The following is a 27,461-nucleotide window of genomic DNA, read 5'->3' on the forward strand; positions in this document are numbered from 1 at the left end:
GAAAATGTTGAAATTAAAGTTTTACTTCAAAAATAAACAGTGTTTTAATTTATTTCCCCATACGTCGTTTTGATTTTTTTGTAGTATTTTGGTGTGCATTGAGAGGGGCGGCAAAAGCTGTAGCTATGCCACTACAAAAACTCTACTCTGGTAATTACCCCTTACACAGGGCCAGCGCTACCGACGGTGGAACTCGTGCATTTGTAATGGGCGACAAGTTTTTGGGAACGGCAAAATCAGCCTAAAGTATGCGAAAAATAAATCATAAAAAAGTCATTTATTCCTTCTCTGTTGAAACCAGACTTCAGGAAATCGTTAAATTTTTATATAATAATACTTCATTGTACTGCATATTTTTGTTTTTAAATCATAATCGTTTAAAATAATGTGGTATTATGTTACGTTTAATATCGCACTGTCGGTGTTAATATCAGACGACGTGACTATAATAGAACACCTATTTTGCATTTATTTCCGATTCCACTGTTGACCTTGACTGAGGATAAATCTTATTTAACCAATGAGACCAAACGATCATAATGAGATAATTGGTTAAGAGTAAACCAATTAAAGAAATAGAATCAAAACACATAAATACAAACTGTATTTATGTATTTTCATAATACAGTTGTGCAGTGATTGTTAATAATACTTTTTTTGATACATTTATTAGGATTTAGCTTTTAAAATAATTTTAACATTCCAGAATGTCTGATAAAATTCAGTATAATTTTTTAATTCATATTGAAGAGGTCCTTTGATAAAAAAAACCCCGCTCAGATGCAGAATTTCGCAAACGAAAATCGGAAGAAGAACGAGATATTCAGAATCATAGCATGACTTTGCATAAATATCTAAAAACTGAAACAGTTAATGTGGTACAAAAGAAAATAAGCGAAAAGACCGAAACCAAAAATTCTGAGTTCAAGGCAAGTACTTCTCATTGCGATCCCAGTAATGTCGATATTGGTAGCAATTGATTTTAATTACCCATGCAGATGCACATTTTCAGAACAAAATTCTACCGTTAAAGGGTTAATTGTCTCTCTTTCTGTAAAGAAATATAGTTTATGATTATTTTTCATTAGCTAATGTTACTATTTAGAATTTATGATCACACATGTTGAAGCCTAGCTTAACATCGTGGCTTTTAATACGTCATTAAAAGAGTTTTTTAGGGGAAAGGGGCGGCAAAATATACTATTGCACGGAGCAACAAAATTCCTAGGGCAGGCACTGTTACAATTTATACGTCTGAATCATGTCTCCCCCCCCTCTTCCTTCAATCTACTGGGCTTTGTAATTTGCATTCTCTTAACCTGTCCTCATATTCAACATTCCAGAGACTAGAAACCAACTTCGTCAACCCTATCCTACACCTCACCATCCTTTTGAAAACCTGGTGACTATATTTGTACACAGTAATCTATATCTGACCTGATCAAAGTACTGTACAGTGGAATCAAAACTTTGGAAAGATCAATGTACAAGAATGAAAGTGCTTAGAAGATCCCTGTCCATGAAAAGACTAAGTCAATTATCTAGATTGTTGCTGAATAGGAGAAACTTTATGTGTGAGTGAGAGCGAGAGATGATGTGGAACTCTAACCGTTTGGAAAAGATCAATGTAGAGGACTGGAAGTCCTTAGGAGGTCACTTCCCATTTTTCTGTACTGAGGGACAAAACCCCTCTGATCCCCTTATGAGACCGGTTAACTCATCTTCAGTCTAAAGGTGATCCAGGTCTTTCTGATCAAAGGGCTTCGTCTATACCGACAAAGCTATGGTGGTTCTATTCATAAAAGTAAAACAAATGGAATAAGTCTACAAACCTTAATGTAACAAAATTAAAATATGTCACAAATGTCTAAAATAATCTACACTAAAGCGTTTTATTACTCTATAGCGAGCCAACGAAGCCCTTTTAGCCCTATCTGAATTTTTGGATACTGAGATGCAGTTCAATCTTCACTTGTAGCCAATCAGAGAGAACTGTCCCAAGACTATAATTAATATATGTGGCATTCTACAAAGAGAGGCGGCAGACAAGTGCCACAATTTCTTGGTCCCTAATCCTAAACTACATTTTACTATCTAAAAATAATTTGGGCTGTAAGTTCGATATTCTTGAGTTTACTAGATGAAGGACATAAATTTCAGTGAGAAAAAGTCGCTTTCCCGTGCCATAGATCTACTAACTCTGGAACAGGTAGAAAAAGGGCTTAGTAAAAGTTCCTCTATTCTGCGACTAATTGAACTTACAACGTTCTTTTTCCCTACGGTCTAGTGGCATGGATGGAACACACCACTCTGACTGAGCTACATAGTCATTATAATAAATCTTAAATATAAAATAATTTAAAAAATTGGTCAAACGAAAACGTTGATATACTTACTCATAATCCACGATGGTTTGCAGGACTAAAGAACTGTGAGAAGCAGTTTCACAAAAATAGAGAAATAGTGATATTTCTCAGGGTAAAATTTCAGGGCATTGTAAATATTATTTACTATGATGTATACATGTCCCATTGGTTTAATAAAATAGTCTCATTGGAAGTGGTGGTGTGCTATAGACTGCCCAAAAAAGAGCGTCGTGAGTTTAATTCTATTCACCTACTGGAACTCAGCATTTTTTCGAGTTCCCGATATTCTCAATCTATGCCACGGGCACAGAGTTTTTTTTTTTTGTTTGTTTTGTTTATTTATATTGATCATTCCTGATACTCGGGTTTTTCGTTCCATTATCTGAAGATAATCAACATTAGAACACACACACACACACACACACACACACACACACACACACACACACACACACACACACACACACACACACACACACACACACACACACACACACACACACACACACACACACACACACACACACACACACACACACACACACACACACACACACACACACACACACACACACACACACACACACACACACACACACTGTTTCAGACAGAAAAATAAACATATAGTGTTAAGATTAGTTACCGCGTAATTGCTAAACATTGTCAATCGTAGTCTTGGGCCAACTATCTGTAACTGGATACCGGCAGGGATTGAATTGCGCATTCATTCTCCAAATGAATAATTGATACGGCCTCGCCTGCTCCCTATAATTTTGCTGATTTTTATAATAATAATAATAAATACAGAGTCTATATTTGACAGCATTTTTAGAATATCTATTCTGAATGCAATACTTGAGGAAGCAAGAGGTGGTTGAAATAACATGAAAGAGAAAAAAAGTATGATAGGAGAGCTTGTAAATGAAGAGGTGACTGGCGTCATTGAAGAATGACAATGAAAGGCAACAGGACTAACTAAGAATTGAGATATTAGAGATGACATGGAGACTGTGTAAGAGAAGAGTAGATGATGGATATAGGAGAGACTGTGTGTACAAGAAAGAATTTGACCTCTATACTCATACCTTTAGACAGATCTGATGATAGATTTAGGATCCTGATGATAGCGAAAGTGGCCAAAAGAGTGGAGAGCTATGAAGAAGTCATATCCTAGAAGAGAGGTTCGTGAGACTTGTTATAGAGCAAGAAATATCAGCAAGCATATACTCATGTTTACATAAGTCAGACGTACACTCCTTGGAAAGAATTCAATGAACCCCCCGCTGGGCAAGGTGCATTGAGTCACGTGTTTGTAGCTGGTAGATGCGAGAAGAGAACCGACGGAGTTTGAAAGAATCATTGTGATTGAATGCCATGATGCACGTCTCTTGGTTCGGCAAATTACGAACAATTTGGGCCCGACAAGGTCATCAACGGTTCCACCAGGTCTGTAACAAAGCCCAACTATATAATTGATCTTGTTATATTCCACCTCAGACCAGATGGCTTCAAACTCATTGCCACATGAAATACTGCTAGTAGTATACCTACAATGATAGGTGTCAACTCTAACTGGATTCTTGTCATCAGATATCATTAGCAGCATACCCCTCCTCCCCTATTTACTCTCTCCTTCCTAAAACTATTGTACTCTTCACACTTGATACCATTTGGTATGTCTGATTTTGATAGCCGGGTTTCACTAATGCCTACAATCTGAGGTGCCAACGTATTGCCCAACGCAACAAAATCTACCCTTTACTTCTGATACTCCTAGCAATCGTGTAAAGACATAGTGATCTATCTACATGTTCTTTTGTATTCTCTTGTCTGTAGTCTGCATGACACAATTGGACAACTTGCAGATCTCTTTTCTTCTCAAGTGCCTTATACATGCAGACATTTTTGCACATGTTTGATGGGTCCGAACCAGACTAACCCAACAATATTTTATAATATATTTCATACCTCCAACTTGTTCATCTGTAGTTTCGAAAAAATAAGTTAAGGTCACTAAAATAAAGAGCCAATAGGCTCGGTTCGGCGATGCAAAATTTATAAAAATCAAGTGGATATTATCAAAAATGGACTAATTAGAAAGCTAATATATGGATGCCTTTGCAGCGTTCATGTTTTCTAAATGATCTACGCTAGGGCAATTCGTAAATGCGGGCGGTTGTATTCCCACAATCTTTCTGGTCAACTTATTTTTACGAAACTTTCATAGTTTTTACATGCAGCTTTGAAATAATTCTGGATCTATTATCCACTTGATTTTTATAATTTTGCGTAGCCGAACCGAAGCCTTTTGTCTCTTTATTTTAGTAAATAATTTACTCACCAACCGAGAGTTCGCTTACGAAAGATACACCTCTCTGAAGTTTCTAGTTTTTTTTAGGGTGGTATGAATCCGATGCCAATCGACAGTGAGATGCGGTGATTACCCTCCAATGCTCTTGGTGGGTAATGGATGCCAATGCTGTAGCCAATGAAGTTTTAACTGAAGCTTAGCTATTGCTGTTACCCTCCTGCCATGATCAGAACTTTAATAGCTCAATAACACCTTATCCCTACACTGTCTTCTACAGATAACGGAGAAGATGAGAAGCATTCATGCTTTGCCCCTTTAAGCCAGTCCTTTTAAGGACTTTTTTTTAGTATCAAAAGACAGTTTTTGCTCTCTTAGGTTTCTGCCTGAGAGAACATTTTGCGTCTCCAGGGAAGATGTTTTCCGGCATGGCCGTGTGGAGCTTTGTGGATGCTTTTCCCTGGAATATGAGTGGTTCTGCTCAGTGGTAGGGTGAGCCTGTCACTGTGCGCAACCAACGCTGAGTTCGATGATCTTTCGGTCACTTGTAGGAAGTGGTCCAGAGGATCGCCTAATTTTTATAGAGACATTTACCTAAATAGTGTCTCTGAAGAGAACCAACCAGTTCGAAACAGTCGTCAGGCCAGTGAAACCTTATCAAATAAGGACTAATTAGAAAGAGAATATATGGATATATTGGACTACTGCGGACAACTTAATGGGCAGCGTTCATATTTTGTAAATGGTCCAAGCTCGGCAAACTCCTAATGCCGGCGGGAGTATTCCCATAAGCTTTTTGGTCAACTTTGCTCACCAAAGAACATATGGTTAAATTTATTTTTACGAAACTTTCATAGTTTCTACATTCGGCTTTGAAATAATGCGAATCTAATATCCACTTGATTTTTATAATTAGTTAATATTAGTCACTTCCCAAGTGAGTTCTGCATGATCACTGTCAACAACCGGACACAGAATAGTTAACGCCCTAACTGCCTCGCCTACTTGCTTTGTGGAACAAAAGCATCTGCATAATAAAAAGCATCATTTATTATTTAATTTTTTATTGGTTCATTCATATATCATTCCATCCATCCCAAGCACCTGGCATTATATCATTTCCGTTCTGATGATATGCACTATAGAAGTGATTATGCAATAATTTGTAGGAGTTTGTTTCTTCTTCTGCTGGAGTCCGCACCTATGGAAGGTGTTTCTCATAACAATTCTATGGAGTTCCTTCGAATTCTGCTAATGACGCGAATAACCTTTATAAGACCCCTTTAACTGATCTCATGGATGGTAGAAGTTTTTATTTTCTTTCACCGTAATGAACCCACTGTTTCAACTTTAAAAAGTAACTCATTTGCAGAATACCACACGTAGTTAACTGAAATTATATCAAGGCCTCATACCCCTAGTGTCTCTAGTTATAATGGAATTACCATAATCTTTTACTTGCCACATAATGAACGAATTCCATAGGTATACTCTTTTGGATTAGCCACTAATCACCACTCATAATAGTTTTCGCCTTCTTGTTATATATGTTTTTCTGGGCTTTGCTCCTTAATGGTCATATAACAATTTACCATTGTCGAAAAAAAAATTAATTTACCATTCTATCTTCCACATTTTCTTATTATGCAACTGTGCCTTTCATCACAATTAATCACACCGATGAGTTATTAAAAATATGATTTCTTTCCCAAGTAGTTACTTGTAGTGCTCGTTGAAATGATTACACAGTTTGCTTTTCAGCTTACTTCATAAGTGCAGATGTCTGTTATGAATTTCTAACTAGATAAATGAAGCTGAGGTCGTGACTACAAGAATACTCTCAAATACAAAGAACAGATCGCGAATGGATGGAATAAACTTTTATAAACAGACCTTTCTCGTTGAATTTTAAGAATGGTTGCGTTACTACAGCGCCACATTGAAAATAGTGAGTTTTGATTTAAATTCCCGCACCGTTATGAAGAAGAAATGAGGATGTGAAACAAATTGTGATTGGTTAAATTGCTTCTTATCTAAACCTGCTTAGGATTAGGGGAACGCCCGTTTGTATGTATGTGCTTGTACGACAACTCACGATTTACCGACAATGTTAAGTATTTAGAGCTATGGCAGCTGATGTGTGGTTCATATATTCAAAAGGATTAAATATCTTGCTTTAGTGATACCACACCATGCAACTTTTTTTTGAAATGTTATTTTTTCTCTTTTATAAGATTTCGACTTGCGAGTTGACCACTATATAGAAGTGTTTGATTAAAGAAGAATGTATATTTCTAGTGCGAAACGTTTTTTAGTTTACCAAATGCTTTTTGTGTAACGTTGAACTCTACTGTGAATGGTAGGCCTACTTGGGATATTAGATGTGAATGTGAAAATAACATTACGTCTAGACGTAACGCATTTATCTGTATTCCACCCAATCGACGTTTCATCTCTAGATGATAAGAGCTCATAGTGGTTTAAGAATACCACTGTGGTTACATTGATTCTAATCGCATTCGGGATGAATTAAAGGGTCAACTATGGTGATCGCTATAATATGGATGATAGCTATTAACTTAAGGTGATGTTCCATTTTCATCTTTCAAAGTATATGCAGACCAAACCAAAAATTTCAAGAAAGGTCCCGCCCTTTTGTATTTTAGTGACATTATTTTGTTTTTGGTGGGAGTAGCAAGTTTATTGTTAGTCATGTCATCCCACCCATCACATGCGGTATCCTCGGCAACTTTCGTAGATAAAATAGATCCCTTTAAAAAGGGATCGTTAAAAAGAAAACAGAAGAAATCTCAGGGTTCATCACGTTATAGGTCAGCAAATGATGTTGAATTGCAGCCGTTGCCATTATTAAAAGGTAAGTTAACTGTGGCTTATTTTTTTAAATAATGGGAAGTAAAATAATTTCATGCACTGTATATTAATAAAAAAAATTAATATAATTATCATTTATAATTTTCGTGACTTGGTCATTGCAGTCTTCAGCCTATCATTGATGTGTGATGCACTGAAGTCCGCAATTTTAGTAACGTTGATTTTTTTTGTTTTGTTTTATTTTTTAATTAAAGGTGATATTGTACGGATAAAGTTGATGCTTTAGAAAATAATTTATACGAACGTTTTGCTTACGCGCTTAATATTTTTTACTGTTTCTATTTTTAATAGAATCAATAGTTACGACGGCCTTATTGCTTACATAGGAACATTAATGCCGAGGTTTGCATTCAGGAAGAGTTTAAAGATAGTATTTTTATACTTGCGAGATTTTTTTAAGTCTTTTATTCTGATATGAATAAAAAAAGTTCATTGGAAGGCGAACTATTTTATGTTGGACTATTGGTCATTAAACAAAACAGGAAATTTATTTGGAGACTTTCAAACAGGACAGACTTGGCTAGCTCTGTAACGATTTCATTTTATTGGAAGTGGATATTGTTTCAGCATGGTATAACTGAACATGAATGCCCACAAAATCAAGTTACAATGCATATTCTAGTAATAATTTCAGACATCGAATGTTGTGGTAGTGTACCACTATCAGTATTAGAATGTAATAGAATATCATTATCCGAATTAAGTGTTCATAATCAAAATGTTTTGAGAAAAAAATCTTTAACTAGTTACCATTCCTATTTTAACGATTTTTATTTCGATTTTTCGAGTAATTCATAAGTGCCATTATATGATGATGATGATGATACAAAAATCTGTGAAATTTGCTTTCTAAAATAAGTTTGCAAATTTACTCCTCTACTTAATACCAGAGTCTACTTCTTAACATTATCAACAGCTGCATATATCTGGATTGAAGAATGTCATTAACATACATAAGATTTAATGAGATGCACAAAATTGTTGGGTATGGATATTATGGAACTCTTGTCATCATTATAGTATAAGGACCAGTCATGGAATGTGCAAGGATGGGATAAGAAGTTATTTAATGGGTCCTGTAGGAGCTGATATATTTAATACTCCCAAGAAAAATTGAAATGAAGAGACATGTTGAGAAGTTGATTTTAGGAGATGACAGTGTACAGGGGATATATTGTGGAAAGGAACAACAGTGCAAACAATCATTTGGATGTTTATAAATACACTGCTTGAGATAAGAAAGTTATTGTTACTCCATAAAATCTTAATATAATCACATCTGAACTACTGTGCTCTGGATTGCTTGGATCTGAAAGGAATGTTCCCTACGTTGATAGATTGAGAGCTTGTGGATTGCAGAGATTGGTTGATAGGCGAAGAAGAGGGGATATGATAGAAGCATTCAAATTACTAAAAGGTTTTTATAGGATTGATGCAGGGGAAATGTTTCAGCTGTGTGATAGTGATGGAAGAACAAGAGGTCATCTCTGGAAATTAAAGAAGAGTGTGGTTAACAAAGGTGTCAGAACAAGGTTTTTTGCCTGGAGGGTGGTGAATGAGTGGAATTCATTGCCTGACTTTGTTGTGAGCTCTTCATCTGTAAATGAATTCAAGAAGAGATATGACAGATATTGTTTTGCTAGTTTGGGTCTCCCGCGATGAGTCTACTGACTCCATGGAGATACCCGTAATAATAATAATAATAATAATAAGGAAGTGGTGAAGAGAATTAGAAGGCAGGTGGCAGGTTATGGGTTGCCAAATTTGGCTGCTGGTGAGAGAGAGGAGAGATTATTGTTATTTATGGTTATTATTATGTGACACCTGCAAGGACATGGGAAGGCACTCTACTCCAGCATCACCACTACCATAAACACAGTGCTATCTACTACTACTGCCAATATTTTATGTCTGTAAATTGTGTGTTTTCATAGCCTATTTGGCTGTATGCTGGATGAAAAACCTGAGTTTCCAGGAGGAAAAAACTTTGCTACTTCTGTATTAGATCGGCTAACTCACCTGCAGTTGAAACATCCCATGTAAGGGTTCCTCTCGCAACAAGAATTGAACTCATATTTTCCAATTGACACATTGTTCTTTCAGATGCCTATGGAGGCACATATTTTCTATATATCAGATTATAGATATATATATATATATATAGAGAGAGAGAGATATATTATATATATAGATTTTTCTATATATCACTCCTGCATAAAGGGTTGCACGGCCTATAGCAAATAAATGCCAACATATGTGTGCTTCAGAATTATCTTGGAAATTGAATAAGAGTGCGAGGAGTAGATTTTTTGTATCGAGATTGGTAAATGAACAGAATGAGGTGTCTAAGAGAGTTGTGATTGCATTATCATTACTACTTTGTGACACCTCCAGGGAATCCAAAGACTCATAGAGGGAGGACACCTACAGCTCCGTCTCCACCACTCAATCCACCAACTACAGTGAACTGCAACTACCATCATTATTTACACCAACGCCATCTACCACCCATCACCACTAGTATTTTCACAAACATCCATGCCCATGGCGGGATTCAAACCTGCACCCTTTTGGCTGGAGAGCGGCTACGCTAACCACTCGGCCAACCAGGCCAATTATAGTAAATGCGAGGCCTAATAGCCATTATGTGGGCCTCCTGTTAGGAGTCCTATATCTCCGTGGAGATGCCCAGATGAAGATAATCATAATTCAGAAATGCGATATGCAGAAAAGTATGAAGTGGTCTTTCTTGAATAGAAGCAGATAAAATGCACTGCCAAATAATGGAACAGTTACTCATACTATGGAATGAATTTCCTGAATGATTTGTCAGTAATTTGGTTTGTTCATTAGCTAATGACAATAAAGCCAGTTTCCTCCATCAATCTGTTCATTGGACATCAACAGATGCCATATGGTGACTCATATGCTCATATGCACCAATCCTTGCCATTTGGTTCTGTTGCATTCTTTTCTGGAGGCTTGAACTCCCTGAAGTTCAGTCATTCCCAATACACTTCCCATCCATCTCATGGACAGTCTACCCACTTCTCTTTTTTCAGGAACTTTGCCTTCTGTTACTGTTCTGAGAAGTCCTCCTTCCATCCTTTCAATGTGACCACAGTATTTCAGCTTTCTTCTGTCAGTATCCTTAAGGAGCCTTAAAGTTCTGCTGATCCTTTCTAGCACTTATCAATTTGTCTGCCAACACTCTGAAGATCAGTCATTCCCAACACACACTTTATCCATCCCATTGATGGGCTACCTGTGTCTCTTTTTCCAGGAAGTTTACCAAATGGTAAAGTTACTGGAAAAAGGAACTATTACTCCTTCTGTTGCTGTTTTGAGAAGTCCTCCTTCCATTTTTCAATGTGTCTAAAGTATTTCAACTATCTTCTGTAAATATCCTTAAGGAGACATTCTACTGATCCTTTCTAGCATCCTCGACAGCCTTCTGTAACACCACATCTCAAAGCAACTATCCTTTTCCTATCAGACTTCTTCTTCTTTAGGTTTTGAGTCTCGCATCGATAAGTCGCTGTTGGAAAAACAGCTGCATCCAAAATCCTCAACTTTGTTCCCGTGGAGACAGATTCATCTTTCCAGATTTTAGACAAGTCTCTGACTGTTGTTTTAGCCATTCCTTATCTTCTTCTGAACAACAATTCTTCACATTAATAATGGATCCCAGGTACTCAAACTTGCTGACTTCCTCAATTCTTTCTCCATTGAGATAAACTTGTTTCATAGGAGCTTCCCTGTCTGTATTTCCTTTGAGAACAATAAACTACATCTTGCTAAGATTGAATTGAAGTCCTCTTTTCTTGATCTCAACTTTGTCAAGAATTTATTTAGTTTTTCCTTCTCATTACAGAGGAGTACTGTGTCATCAGCATACCTCAGATTGCTAATCAATCTACCACCTACTACATGCATGATGTCCTCAGCATAGATACTAAGCAAGTGAGGAGAAAGTATACATCCTTGCTAACTCCCTTTCTAACCTGAAGCCAGTCAGTTAATCCAACACCTGTTCTTACCATGGCTTCTTACTTCCTGTACAAGTCAGCTATCAGCTTGATAATGTATTGAGGATAACCCATTCTTTTCATTACGTTCCATAGTTTCACATGCTGAAAACAGGAAGTAGATTTTTTTGCATCGAGATTGGTAAATGAACAGAATGAGGTGTCTAAGAGAGTTGTGATTGCATTATCATTACTTTCAGTCAAAAGCTTTCAATAGTTTATGAAATATCATAGGGAATGATATAATCACGTAATCACAAGAAAGATATTTATTTAACCAAATATTTCGGTCTGGAAATAGCAGACCATCGTCGGTGGTATTACAAGAACAGTTTAAAAAATATATATATACAAGCTAGAATACTAACAATAGATCGTTGAAATTAGAACATGCCGCGTGATGTTATATCACTAAGTATGAAACGAAATATTTTGAAGTAGAAACATGATTGAATTTGCTATAAAAAAAAAAAAAAAAAAAAAAAAAAAAAAAAAAAAAAAAAAAAAAATTAATGAGTAATCTTGATTAGGCTTTCCCAGATTTTTGATATAGATATGCAGTCATTACGATTCAGGTTGGGATGATGGAGCAAGGCCTCCACGCTTTCCTTGAACAAACGTTCGAACCTATAACGGGATCTATGTAAGAGGCGAGTTTTGGACCAAAGGATGCTGTGGTCAGTTTCAATCCCGTGTTGAGCCAAACCAGACTTTTCAGGTTTATTGTGAAGAATGGATGATTGATGTTCTTGGATTCTTTTTTCAAGAGAACGTCCAGTCTGTCCAAAGTAAGAGAGATCACAGTTGCAAGGAATTTGATAAACTCCAGGAAGAGATAAAGTTGAGCGTTTGTCTTTAGGAGAAGGAAAATGAGAAGACAATTTGTTAATAGGAGAATACGTAGCTGTTAAATCATATTTCTTCAAAATTCTTGCGATAGGTTCTGAAATACCGGAGATATAAGGAATAGGTACTCGACGTATTGAATCTTTGTTGTTTTGTGGAGGATTATAAGATGTAAGAAGACGTTGAATACTTTTTTCAGAAAAGCCATTGAGTTTCATGTGTTGCTGGATAGTAGAAAGTTCTTTCTGTAGATAATCAAAAGGAGAACAATTAGTTTTGGCTCTTTTGATGAGACATTTTATAATTCCTGTTTTTTGACATGGATGATGGGCTGATTCTTTCAGAATATAACGACCTGTGAATGTTGGTTTCCTGTATACTGTAGTTGTAAGAATATTTGAAGATGATCGGATGAGGAGAACGTCTAAAAAAGATAACTGGTTGTTTTCTTCTAATTCCATAGTAAACTTTATGCGATGATGTAAGGAATTAATACTGTTTAAAAAGGAAGATAAAGTGTTTTTACTGTGAGGCCAAATAGCAAATATGTCATCTATATATCTTACCCAAAAAGATGGTAGAGGGAAACTAGATGTGAAGAGGACTTTTTCTAAATGTTCTAAATAAAAGTTGGCTAAAGCTGGAGAAAGAGGACTTCCCATGGCTGTTCCTTCTACTTGGCTATAAAATTTGTTTTGACATATGAAATAACCAGAATGTATAACGAAATCGAATAGTTTTATAATATCTTGAGGAAAGATGTCAGCAAGTAGTTTTAAAGTTTCCTTAAGAGGTACATTGGTGTATAAAGATTCTATATCAAAACTAACCATAAGATCTGTAGGTTGTAAGGAGACATCTTTTAATTTTTCTAAGAAATCTGAGGAGTTTTTTAAAAAAGAACTCGAGTTGCCAATGTAAGATTTCAGTAAATTAGCTAGATATTTGGCTATACGGTAAGTAGGAGAATCAATGCAATCTACTATTGGACGAAGAGGATAGTCAATCTTATGGATTTTTGGAAGGCCATAAAATCTAGGAGGTCTTGCAAAATGAGTTTTAAGTCTTTCAATTGTGTCTTTATCCAAACTGATGACTTCATCAAGGAGAGAATTTAATTTCTTTAGTTGTCTGTTGGTTGGATTATAATCAATTTCTTGATATGTGGAGCGATCTCGAAGCAAAAGAGAAAGTTTTCTTCTGTAATTTACTGAGTCCATAACTACTGTTGCTTTTCCCTTGTCAGCTTTAGTGATAATGAGGTGATTATTTTTTCTCAAGGACTGTAAAGATTTCATTTCAGAAGGAGATATGTTAGAAGGAGGAAGTTTAGCCTTAAGTAGAGAAGAAGCGACTTCTAGGCGAAGAGCATTAGCTTTATCGCTGGTTAGATGATTAAGATTCCTTTCAATGTTAACTAGGAAATCTAGATATGGTATTTTATTTGGAACAATAGAAAAATCATGTCCTTTTGAAAGGATGAGGGTTTCGCTTTTAGTCAAAGGACGTCCGGATATATTTACAATCCAATTATCTGGAGTTATGAATGGCTTGGATTGTTTAGACGAAAGAGCCTCATATTTACGGTTAAGATGTTGACTTAGTTTATTATAAGCACGTTGAGTAGAACGTTTAGCTACATTTAGAACTATGTGAGAAAGATGTGGATCCAAATTTGTGGATATATAGGTGCGTAAATCAGAAGTCTGATGACTGTGAATAGCAAGATCACGTTTAGCAGCTTTAAGTTGATTACGGATTAGAGATAAACTTGTGTTCCGGTAAATATTATGAGCTCCAGGAGATTTTATTGTTTCTTTAATCTTAGCGAAATTGGGAATAATCTTGTTGTCGCGGCACTTTTTTAAGAAATTAATCTTTGCTCGTAACCTACCTTGTATAACTGAAAGTTTTCCTAATTTACCAGTTATTTTGGTAGCATTTTCCCCGTGAAGGATAAGAATTTGTTGTTTTAAGGATACTTGCGACATAAGACTGAATGATATAATCACGTAATCACAAGAAAGATATTTATTTAACCAAATATTTCGGTCTGGAAATAGCAGACCATCGTCGGTGGTATTACAAGAACAGTTTAAAAAATATATATATACAAGCTAGAATACTAACAATAGATCGTTGAAATTAGAACATGCCGCGTGATGTTATATCACTAAGTATGAAACGAAATATTTTGAAGTAGAAACATGATTGAATTTGCTATAAAAAAAAAAAAAAAAAAAAAAAAAAAAAAAAAAAAAAAAAAATTAATGAGTAATCTTGATTAGGCTTTCCCAGATTTTTGATATAGATATGCAGTCATTACGATTCAGGTTGGGATGATGGAGCAAGGCCTCCACGCTTTCCTTGAACAAACGTTCGAACCTATAACGGGATCTATGTAAGAGGCGAGTTTTGGACCAAAGGATGCTGTGGTCAGTTTCAATCCCGTGTTGAGCCAAACCAGACTTTTCAGGTTTATTGTGAAGAATGGATGATTGATGTTCTTGGATTCTTTTTTCAAGAGAACGTCCAGTCTGTCCAAAGTAAGAGAGATCACAGTTGCAAGGAATTTGATAAACTCCAGGAAGAGATAAAGTTGAGCGTTTGTCTTTAGGAGAAGGAAAATGAGAAGACAATTTGTTAATAGGAGAATACGTAGCTGTTAAATCATATTTCTTCAAAATTCTTGCGATAGGTTCTGAAATACCGGAGATATAAGGAATAGGTACTCGACGTATTGAATCTTTGTTGTTTTGTGGAGGATTATAAGATGTAAGAAGACGTTGAATACTTTTTTCAGAAAAGCCATTGAGTTTCATGTGTTGCTGGATAGTAGAAAGTTCTTTCTGTAGATAATCAAAAGTAGAACAATTAGTTTTGGCTCTTTTGATGAGACATTTTATAATTCCTGTTTTTTGACATGGATGATGGGCTGATTCTTTCAGAATATAACGACCTGTGAATGTTGGTTTCCTGTATACTGTAGTTGTAAGAATATTTGAAGATGATCGGATGAGGAGAACGTCTAAAAAAGATAACTGGTTGTTTTCTTCTAATTCCATAGTAAACTTTATGCGATGATGTAAGGAATTAATACTGTTTAAAAAGGAAGATAAAGTGTTTTTACTGTGAGGCCAAATAGCAAATATGTCATCTATATATCTTACCCAAAAAGATGGTAGAGGGAAACTAGATGTGAAGAGGACTTTTTCTAAATGTTCTAAATAAAAGTTGGCTAAAGCTGGAGAAAGAGGACTTCCCATGGCTGTTCCTTCTACTTGGCTATAAAATTTGTTTTGACATATGAAATAACCAGAATGTATAACGAAATCGAATAGTTTTATAATATCTTGAGGAAAGATGTCAGCAAGTAGTTTTAAAGTTTCCTTAAGAGGTACATTGGTGTATAAAGATTCTATATCAAAACTAACCATAAGATCTGTAGGTTGTAAGGAGACATCTTTTAATTTTTCTAAGAAATCTGAGGAGTTTTTTAAAAAAGAACTCGAGTTGCCAATGTAAGATTTCAGTAATTTAGCTAGATATTTGGCTATACGGTAAGTAGGAGAATCAATGCAATCTACTATTGGACGAAGAGGATAGTCAATCTTATGGATTTTTGGAAGGCCATAAAATCTAGGAGGTCTTGCAAAATGAGTTTTAAGTCTTTCAATTGTGTCTTTATCCAAACTGATGACTTCATCAAGGAGAGAATTTAATTTCTTTAGTTGTCTGTTGGTTGGATTATAATCAATTTCTTGATATGTGGAGCGATCTCGAAGCAAAAGAGAAAGTTTTCTTCTGTAATTTACTGAGTCCATAACTACTGTTGCTTTTCCCTTGTCAGCTTTAGTGATAATGAGGTGATTATTTTTTCTCAAGGACTGTAAAGATTTCATTTCAGAAGGAGATATGTTAGAAGGAGGAAGTTTAGCCTTAAGTAGAGAAGAAGCGACTTCTAGGCGAAGAGCATTAGCTTTATCGCTGGTTAGATGATTAAGATTCCTTTCAATGTTAACTAGGAAATCTAGATATGGTATTTTATTTGGAACAATAGAAAAATCATGTCCTTTTGAAAGGATGAGGGTTTCGCTTTTAGTCAAAGGACGTCCGGATATATTTACAATCCAATTATCTGGAGTTATGAATGGCTTGGATTGTTTAGACGAAAGAGCCTCATATTTACGGTTAAGATGTTGACTTAGTTTATTATAAGCACGTTGAGTAGAACGTTTAGCTACATTTAGAACTATGTGAGAAAGATGTGGATCCAAATTTGTGGATATATAGGTGCGTAAATCAGAAGTCTGATGACTGTGAATAGCAAGATCACGTTTAGCAGCTTTAAGTTGATTACGGATTAGAGATAAACTTGTGTTCCGGTAAATATTATGAGCTCCAGGAGATTTTAAAAGGAGACTTAAAACTCATTTTGCAAGACCTCCTAGATTTTATGGCCTTCCAAAAATCCATAAGATTGACTATCCTCTTCGTCCAATAGTAGATTGCATTGATTCTCCTACTTACCGTATAGCCAAATATCTAGCTAAATTACTGAAATCTTACATTGGCAACTCGAGTTCTTTTTTAAAAAACTCCTCAGATTTCTTAGAAAAATTAAAAGATGTCTCATTACAACCTACAGATCTTATGGTTAGTTTTGATATAGAATCTTTATACACCAATGTACCTCTTAAGGAAACTTTAAAACTACTTGCTGACATCTTTCCTCAAGATATTATAAAACTATTCGATTTCGTTATACATTCTGGTTATTTCATATGTCAAAACAAATTTTATAGCCAAGTAGAAGGAACAGCCATGGGAAGTCCTCTTTCTCCAGCTTTAGCCAACTTTTATTTAGAACATTTAGAAAAAGTCCTCTTCACATCTAGTTTCCCTCTACCATCTTTTTGGGTAAGATATATAGATGACATATTTGCTATTTGGCCTCACAGTAAAAACACTTTATCTTCCTTTTTAAACAGTATTAATTCCTTACATCATCGCATAAAGTTTACTATGGAATTAGAAGAAAACAACCAGTTATCTTTTTTAGACGTTCTCCTCATCCGATCATCTTCAAATATTCTTACAACTACAGTATACAGGAAACCAACATTCACAGGTCGTTATATTCTGAAAGAATCAGCCCATCATCCATGTCATAAAACAGGAATTATAAAATGTCTCATCAAAAGAGCCAAAACTAATTGTTCTACTTTTGATTATCTACAGAAAGAACTTTCTACTATCCAGCAACACATGAAACTCAATGGCTTTTCTGAAAAAAGTATTCAACGTCTTCTTACATCTTATAATCCTCCACAAAACAACAAAGATTCAATACGTCGAGTACCTATTCCTTATATCTCCGGTATTTCAGAACCTATCGCAAGAATTTTGAAGAAATATGATTTAACAGCTACGTATTCTCCTATTAACAAATTGTCTTCTCATTTTCCTTCTCCTAAAGACAAACGCTCAACTTTATCTCTTCCTGGAGTTTATCAAATTCCTTGCAACTGTGATCTCTCTTACTTTGGACAGACTGGACGTTCTCTTGAAAAAAGAATCCAAGAACATCAATCATCCATTCTTCACAATAAACCTGAAAAGTCTGGTTTGGCTCAACACGGGATTGAAACTGACCACAGCATCCTTTGGTCCAAAACGCGCCTCTTACATAGATCCCGTTATAGGTTCGAACGTTTGTTCAAGGAAAGCGTGGAGGCCTTGCTCCATCATCCCAACCTGAATCGTAATGACTGCATATCTATATCAAAAATCTGGGAAAGCCTAATCAAGATTACTCATTAATTTTTTTTTTTTTTTTTTTTTTTTTTTTTTTTTTTTTTTTTTTTTATAGCAAATTCAATCATGTTTCTACTTCAAAATATTTCGTTTCATACTTAGTGATATAACATCACGCGGCATGTTCTAATTTCAACGATCTATTGTTAGTATTCTAGCTTGTATATATATATTTTTTAAACTGTTCTTGTAATACCACCGACGATGGTCTGCTATTTCCAGACCGAAATATTTGGTTAAATAAATATCTTTCTTGTGATTACGTGATTATATCATTCAGTCTTATGTCGCAAGTATCCTTAAAACAACATATCATAGGGAATGTAAATTCCTTATACTTTCCTATGATCTGTCTAAGGTATCTGATCTCTGGTACCTTTACCTTTCCTGAAACCTGCTTCCTCAGGCATCTCTACCACAGCTTTGGTCTCAATCCTATTTGGAATAATTTTTAATAAAATCTTGCTTGCAAGAGATTAAACTAATAGTTCCTTGCAATCCTTCATATCTCTCTTCTTATGTAGTGGTATGAAAACTGACTTCTTTCAGTCTCAAAGCCATGATCCTGTCTCCCATATCCTTGTAATTAATCCATGAAACACTTATTCCTCCATCCCTTGTATTCTTAATTAACTCTGCTGGGATTCCATCTGCACCTTAGGCCTTATCTGTTAAGCTGCTTAACTACTCTTTCAACTTCATGCCTAAGTGGAGTAGGTTCTAAATTGAAATTTTCCTGGTGAGAGGGCTCTTCCAAATGTTCTTTATTCACTCTGTTGTATAGTTCCTCATAATATTCTTTCCATCTGTTTTTGATTTTCAGTTCTTCTGTTAGTAGTGCTCCATTCCTGTCTTTGAGGACATTCAATTTGGGATTAAACTTGTGCTTTAGGTCACGAACTAAATAAAACATCCTTTTATAATTGTGCCTCCTCATCTGGAACACTATTTCTTCACATTTATTAGTGTAGAACTTTTCCATGGCCTGCTTGATGGCCTATATAATCTCTTATATTCTTCAGTTCCCATATCTCTTTGTTTTTCCAACTGCCTTCTTTTCATTAGTTTCCATGTTGAATCTGATATCTATTGGGCCTCTTGGTCTTCTTATTGGGCTGAAATACTTCCTGGGTGTATCCTCTATTATAATCTTCACTCCTTCCCAATCATTTTCAGTGAGTTCTCCTCACTAGTTTCCAAAAAATCATCCAACTGAGTTGTTTCTTTTGTGAACCCACTAGGAATTACTCTAGCATCCAGTTTAGTGGGATGTACCTGACTTGGAAGGTTTTGGAGTCTTAGTCTTACTTTGGCTCTTATTAGCTAATGGTCTGTACCACAGTATGTTCCAGGACAAGTATGCACACCAGAGATGCTTGTCTTCCACCATTGGAAAGCCAGGATGTAATCATCTGGCACCTTGACCTATCATTGTTAGATGTTCAAGAATAGGTTCGCCATAGATATTTCTGGAAGTAGGTTTTGGTAGTAACTAATCTGTTAGCATGGGCAAATTCCAACAGTCACCATGAGTGTTACATTCACCCAGGCCTAACTCTCATACTCTTTCCACTTTTGCATTACAGTCCCCGAAGATGTGAAGTACATCTCTCCTTGGTAGGCATTCCAAAACATTCTAAGTTTTCATAGAATTTCTCACTCTTCATCAGGCCTGTCTGTGTGAGGTGCATAAACTACCACGATTGACACATTGGTAGGATGAGCCTTAAATTTAATACAAAGTATCCTGTCATTAATGGGATTATAACCAAGAAGAATTCTTACCTGAACTGTCTTCAGTATCACAGCTACCCTATGATGCTTTTAGTCACCTCCTGAATAAACAATTAGTTTACCATCCTGTCTTTTGAAGTGACCTTCTCCATTCATGGTCTGTAATTCCCATCTGTAGACCCTGAATGTTCCATGTGTCTATGTGAAATTTCCCTCTAAGATTAATCCTATATCTTCTGTATTCCTCATTCACAATATCACTGACTTTTGTTGGAGACTGTAATATATTTGTTGAACAGGATCTTCTGCCTAAGCCCTGAATGCGGTTCTGATTATTCTTTGAGACAACTGATGCAGCACAAAATGTATTATAAGGCACAACCATATTAGCATTTTGGAGTGAAGTATCACAGCTATCACTCCAAAAAGAAAAAAAGTAGTATGGTTGCAGAGGCCCTTCGCACATATCTGGGAAGTTTTGTTCTCTAATTGTTTATATTTTAATATTTTCTCTAATAATTTAAAATAACTTCAGTAATCCCTGATATCCATGGTTATTCTTCAGGATATTCAATTTTCACAAAATTATGCAATCCCTTTAGCTGTTTGACCTACTGCTGCCCAATTTAGTTCCAAATCATACCAATAAGCTAGTGTTTCACACAGAGGAATAATTTTGTTGTTTCATCTTTATCTTTTTTATCAGTTTGCTCTTTGTCATGCTGACCATCTATTATTGGTACTTGGTATTATCAGTTATGCATAGAAATAATTTCTCTATCTGAAATTCTCATCTACTATAATCATTCATGTTCAGTAGCTTCTTGATGAAAAGTTATAACATTTCATGCTGTTCTATATTTGTATAATGTTTCTTAAATGTATTTTCTTGAAGCATTTAAGTTTTGTTATTATTATTTAAGTATTATTTTAAATTACTTTATTGCACTGTACAATTTGTGAAGCTAATGTGTTCACAAAAATAAAAGTTATAAAGAGAATCTATAGATAATCTGTATTTAGGTAAATATTTTCAGCAGTGCATATACTTGATACAATACAGGACAAAAAAAAAATAATAAAAAATAACTAAAAAACTGCCTGCTGAAATTCAAATGACAAAGCAATGAAATCATTGACTGTAGGCCATAAGCCAGGGTTCTAACATTAGTCAAACTCAAATATCAGGTCTGTGAATAAATAATTAAGTTTCTTAATAAAAAGTAGTTTGAATTCTGAAATATTTCTATGCAGAATACTATATTTTGATGATTAATATATAAGCAGACATTAACAATTATATCACTTATTGCTGTTATTTTTATTATTATTATTATTAACATCTGACCTCCATGGAGTCAGACTCATTAAGGGAGGCACACACAAAGTTCATCCAACTATGCCTTAAACTGATTGTGTGTGTACATTCACAATACACTCAGGTAATGCATCCACTCTCCATGTAATGAACTTGCTTCACTCCTCTACTCACACCCTCCTTATATAGTTTACAGGGATGACCTCTTGTTTTACACCTCTATCCCATTCTATGAAAAATTTCCATTTAACCTGATAACAATTCCTGACCAACTTATGTCTCAGTGATATTCCCTCCCCCCCATCCTCCTCCTGTTCACAAGACTTTGCAATTTACATTTTTTCAATCTATCTTCATACTCTACATTCTAAAGACCACTGACCACCTTTTTGAATCTTCTCTGGATCCTTTCTTACATATCTTTGCCACCATGAAAACCTGGTAACCAAATGTGTGCACAATAATCCATATGATCAAGGTCTTATACAATGGTATTATAACCCATTTATTTCTGCACTACAAGGTCCTCTGCATAATTGCCATTATCTAATGTGACAACTTCACAACTTGTGCAATGTGGGACCTGAATTTCATGTCCTTGTGCACCACCACTCCCAGATCTCTCATTCTCCTCTACCTTCTTTAAAGTTTTCCCACCAAAGTGTATACTTTGCATCCCATCATTTTGCATATTACCAACTAAACCCAATCCAATATCATTAATATACAAATTAAATAACAATAGCCCTAATACAGACCCCCTGCACCACACTACTAGTGACGTTCTTCTTTTTGGATTACACCCCTCATATCCATATGAAATGCAGGTGTCGAGGAGAAATAGTAACTCTCCACTTGGACGGTTGCACATAATTGTGATTCAGCTGGATTGGTTCTCACTGGACACCCAACTCTCACTTATGGTTCCAAGAAGCTATTGTAAACTGGTAGTGGCCACACACTGGTAAACTGCTGTGTCAACCCACAGGCTAAACTTAAGCAGCAACTGTATTCAGTGAATCGGCTGCAAACAGCATCTATACTACGTGTTATGAGCAGCTGAAATAAGGTGTGATGGTTGACACTTGACAAAACTTAACCAATGAATAAACTCAAACCCCCATATACAATCAAAGATACCTATCTTTTGACAGGTATCGGTTCTCTGATACTAACATCACATATGGATTATTGCCAGCATTAACAATTACTAAGATTATGTAAGCTTATAGTACTTTGTTATTGCTTCTACTACTCACTGGCCTGGTTGATTGAGTGGTTAGTGCATATGCTCTCCAACCAGTTGCAGGTTTGAATCCTGCATGGATGTTTGCGATTGTCTTTAGGTGGGAGATGAATTTCTTTGCTTGCTGTGAGACCACCATCACACTTCTTGGAGGTCAGAAGTGAATTGAAAAAGGTTCCATGTTTGGTCTCTAGTAAGATAAAATTAATAAAAAAAAAAAAAAAAAAATTCCATTGCTTACTTATGGTACAAATATACTATACAAGTTTACGTGAAACCTTTCATGGGCGGATGCCATATAAAAAACATAAATTAATTACTTCTGCTAATACGATTTCTTCATCATTCGAAAGCTTTTGTCTTTTCTATAATATACTCAAGAATACTGAACACAGTATAATGCTCTAGGTCATGCTCAAAACAAAGATTCATATCGAAAGTTTATTTTTCAATTTGTTAGACTATAATAAATTTAGTTTAATCCTTTATCCAAGTGTGAGCAAACAAAGTTTGCACCTGAAAATATCTTCCTTTAATGCATAATATTATACATATCCGTAAGGAGATGTGTTTTGTATTATGGGAGATACTGAGATAGGAGTGATGTTAGCTTGGTCCACCTTTGCTACGAGTTGCCTGGTGTTATACTACCTTACTCTAGTCCTGAAGATGTTTTCATGCGCAAACTTTGTTTGCTCATACTTGGATAAAGGATTAAACTAAATTTATTAAAGATTCATATCCTTTGGTCAGAAAGATCCAGGATTCATTCAAGGTTGAGAGAAACAGTTTCTAGGTGTTTTTAACTCATTCTGAGTATGTTAGTCATTGATGATAGGAGTGTGGTGGTTTTCCTCCTATTAAACTGACAGATCAGTAAATGCATGTGGCTGACATAGCATATTGCCTCACGGACTAAGCTGTTAATTTTTGTTAATTTTAAATAACCCAAGTAATTAAAACAGCTTAGTTTATAGATCTCATATGTATATACATGAGAAAGCAATATAATCCCATTTTCTGTTCTTGGAGATAGCTGTGTGGCATAGAAGCACTGTTTGCATGAGTTGATGAGGGTTTGAATGAATTTTTTTAAAATCTCACGGCTACCAGTTATTTTAATTGATCAGTGGACATCAGTTGATAAGTTTTTTTTTTTTTTCTTACGCTATTAAATGTAATTAAAAATATTATTACAGCACAATTACCATGGGGTTCAGAAAACTTGTGGGAAGGTTCATCAAAAATGCCACAATACCTGTCATAGTGCCATAGTACATCCTAAATTCATTTTATGATGCAGATCCTGGTAAACAGAAAAAAAAAAACATGCTGTATTCAAGATATATAAGTTATTGAGAACTTACTGAAAGGAATCTAAATGGTAACATGTAGATTCTGTAAAACCCTTCAACTTCTGTCTGGTAGGTTCCTCTCAGTAACTCATTGTAATCATGGCATTCCCTTTTCTGTTTACCCGGTTCTGCATCATAACTCCCATCCCATAGTTGTGAAATTACCTTAGTTACTTGTCTGTGTGCTCTTTCTAAATTTTCATATCACTATGAAGAATTGGGTAACCACATCTGCATATATTAGTTTAAAGTACATTGGCTCTGATCAGAGCCTTTCTTCCTTGATACCATCCATCCTCTGCATACAGACTCTCTTACTATAAAACACACCCCAAGCATCTACAAATTTCAACCTTCTCATCCTACACAACTTGATCTCATTCTTAATCTTGTTCCTTCTACTCACCTCAGGACTCGAATAGTGGTGGTACACTCAAAATATCTTGTTGCTGTTCTACTGTTTGTGCCTCTGTAGTATAGCTCTGGAAGAGGTATGCTATTTTTGTTCTTCAGTTGAAAAGACTTGGGTTTGAGTCACATCTAGGGTGTTAAGGATGAGTTACCTGGTCTCATACAGTGAAATAGATTCATGGGTAGAGTCTCTCCTACAAGAAAGTAGTTTCTCCATCTTGCAAAGTAGGCAAATTGCCATACAAGACCACACAGTTAAGACTTAAACATTTGCCTCATAGCCTTAGTTGCATGACCTTAATTCAGACCATTCCATTTCAGTTCTTCTGTTTTTACCATTCATAACTTTTTTTTTATTTATTTATTGCCACACAGTTTGTCGCTTCTCTAATTATTTTTACCAGCCACCACTGTCATTTCATATATGTGTATAGTAATATTCAATTGTAACTTCATATGCATAGTAATATTCAATTGTAACTCCAGGCAAGCATTTCTTATGCAGAGAAGGTAAAATCACTGACTCACCACACCATTTTTTTATTATTATTATTAATTTCCACCTTGCATGCTATTATGCATGCAAGGTGGAAATTACTGCCCTCAATTTATACCTGCTGCTTTTTATTCCCTACATTCTCACTCTTATAAATCATTCTTCTGTTTCCTACATTTCCTATCACTTATTTTTACATGCCTGTTTGCTCAGCTGCTACTCGTTCCTTCTAAGCTGCTTATCTTCTATCCACTTCTTTCTGCTGTTGTTCTATTATATTATTCAACATTTTGAACTTATTTCTTATCTTTGATTTCATTCGGTCAAGACTCAAACACTTGCTAGTTATTCATTCATCCCATCATCAATTCTTTATCTAGAATACACCCTCTGTCCAAAAAGAAACCGAACTTTTCGAAAATAGAAGAAATAGTGGCGCCACCTGTTGTATCTTTTTGTTATTGAAAGCGGCAACTTTCATTAGTGTTGTGTCAACTGTTTATGACATTTGTTTCATTAGAAGCCTAGTTATAGTGCTAAGAGTGACTGTGTTTTGACAAACGGTCGGAAAATGAGTTTCAAATAGGGAGCTGTGTTTGACTTTTGCGTTAAACTTGGTAAAAGTTTTTCCGAAACTTTTACCAAGTGATGAGTATGGTGATGAATGCTTATCCTGTACTCAAGTTTACGAGTGGTTTAAGTGATTTTAAAGTGATTGTGAGACGCTTGAGGATGATGAAAAGCCAGGCTGTCCAAAAACTGGACTGAGCGAAGTTAACATCCAAAAAGTGTGTGATTTCATGAAAGAAAACCCGAAATCATCCATGAGATTGATTGAAGATGAATTGGGGATTCTCAAATCAACTGTGCACAATATTTTGACTGAGAGTTTGGGCCTTTGTAAATTGAATTCGCAATTTGTTCCCCACAAGTTGACTGACAACCAAAAAATGTACTGAATTGAAGGTGGAAACGAATTGCAAGGACCTCATTAAAACCACTCGTAAGGACTCAAACTTCCTTGAAACAATCGTTACTGGTGACAAAACATGGTGTTTTGAGTATGAACCAGAGAAGAGACTACCTGAAGAGGGCATCCGAAAAAAAGTCGTTTGGAGAAGTCAAAAGTAAAGACAATGTTGATTTGTTTCTACGATTCCAAGGGCATTATCCACGAAGAATTCATTCCCCCAACCAACCAAATGGTCAATATTGAGTTTTATCTTGAAGCGATTGATAGCGAGAATGCATCGTGTATAGCATGAATATCATGATGCAGACAGTTAGTCACTTTTGCACGATAATGCAACATCTCATCGTTAAAACTTTTTGAGACAGTTTTCGAGCTGGATAAACTTGGTTATGTCCTTTAAACTCCCTTGCTGTATTCACTTGATTTAGCACCCTGTGACTTCTTTCTCTTCCACCGACTTTATTTGCCGATGAAGCGAGACGACACCATTGAAAACATTCAAGTGGCAGTAACCACGACTCTCGACAGTATCCCAAAAACCGATATAAAAAAACTCATTTAACGAATTAATTGACCATGCCAAACGCTGTATCGAAGCTGAGGGAGAGTATATATTGATTTTAATAATTATAATTGGCCTTTTGCAGTCCTTTTTCTTAAAACTGAAATCATTTGGTAAGAACAAGAAAAATATCTGGAAATTGGGAATTTAAACCATCATTGAAGATTTGTGTGTGAGAGGGGGGGTAGGGGTTTATGTCAGAATAGGATTAAAAAAAATCTATATTTCTTAATAAAAAAAAAAGTAACTGAAATATCAGAAAAATACACATCTCGCCTTTTATTATTGGAACAGTTTAACTTTTTTAAGTAAGATCAGGTAATACATTATGATGATTACGATAATTTCATTTTTTAAAGATTATGAGTACTACCACTAGATCTACACATGTAACGATTCATTGCTGAAGGTGCGATTGCCTCATTGCATAACATACCATAATTTAAAATCATTCATGATCTGTATTCATAAGAACACAGATTGTGAATGAATTTTGCTGCAGAGTCTAATTACCCAAAAGTGAGATCATCTTTCTTAAGGACTTCCACATTCACAACTCAGACTAGCTTCTCTTCTTCAAGTCTGTTGATCAGGCTAGGAGAGAGAGAGAGAGAGAGAGAGAGTACCAAAGTATTTGCCATTTCTCTCTCCTTCTCCCCCCTCTGCTGTGAGTATTGACCTAACATATAGGTTCATCTACGAAACAATAGTAGATAATCCTAGCTCTCCTCACAACACTCTAGACCTTTTCTTAACCATCTCTCCTTTCCAAATAGGTAGTTTTCCTCTGGGTGCTCTGACTATAACCTTATCAGTGTTTTATTTTCTCTGCTATATCCTTCATCCAGCAATTCTAATTCCTGTTATATCCTTTGAAACTATAATAGTGCCAAATGGGATGATTACCTTCATGATTTCTACTCTCCTTTTTAATTGATTTTCTAATCTTTTCTATGGGTTTTTGGTGAGGGGCTTGTAAGATTCTAAGATGCATTTAAACTCCCTTGAGGTGAAACCATTCTGTAGTAAAATGCATTGGATGGTGTTCAATTCTTGTTGAAGAGCTTGGGAATTGGAGCATCTAACATGTGCTTTGTTAAAGCTTAGAT

The 27,461-nt window shown here is 35.5% G+C and overlaps 1 protein-coding gene across 2 annotated transcripts in view; it reads left to right on the forward strand.

Annotated features, from left to right (window-relative positions):
• Positions 1-6,692: 6,692 nt before the first annotated feature.
• LOC150102184 (serine/threonine-protein phosphatase 2A 56 kDa regulatory subunit epsilon isoform-like) overlaps positions 6,693-27,461 on the forward strand; it is a 270,781-nt gene continuing 250,012 nt past the window's right edge. The window contains exon 1 of one of the 2 annotated variants that reach the window (XM_090399531.1): positions 6,693-7,549. In XM_090399531.1, the coding sequence (XP_090255657.1) occupies positions 7,387-7,549 (163 nt within the window). In that variant the 5' untranslated portion in view covers positions 6,693-7,386. The remainder of the gene's footprint in view (positions 7,550-27,461) is intronic. The other variant, XM_090399530.1, reaches the window with a different exon arrangement.

Source organism: Typopeltis vanoorti, chromosome 10 (genome assembly GCF_054136105.1).
Source record: "Typopeltis vanoorti isolate ZY-2024b chromosome 10, IOZ_Tvanoo_1.0, whole genome shotgun sequence".
NCBI lineage: Eukaryota > Metazoa > Arthropoda > Arachnida > Uropygi > Thelyphonidae > Typopeltis > Typopeltis vanoorti.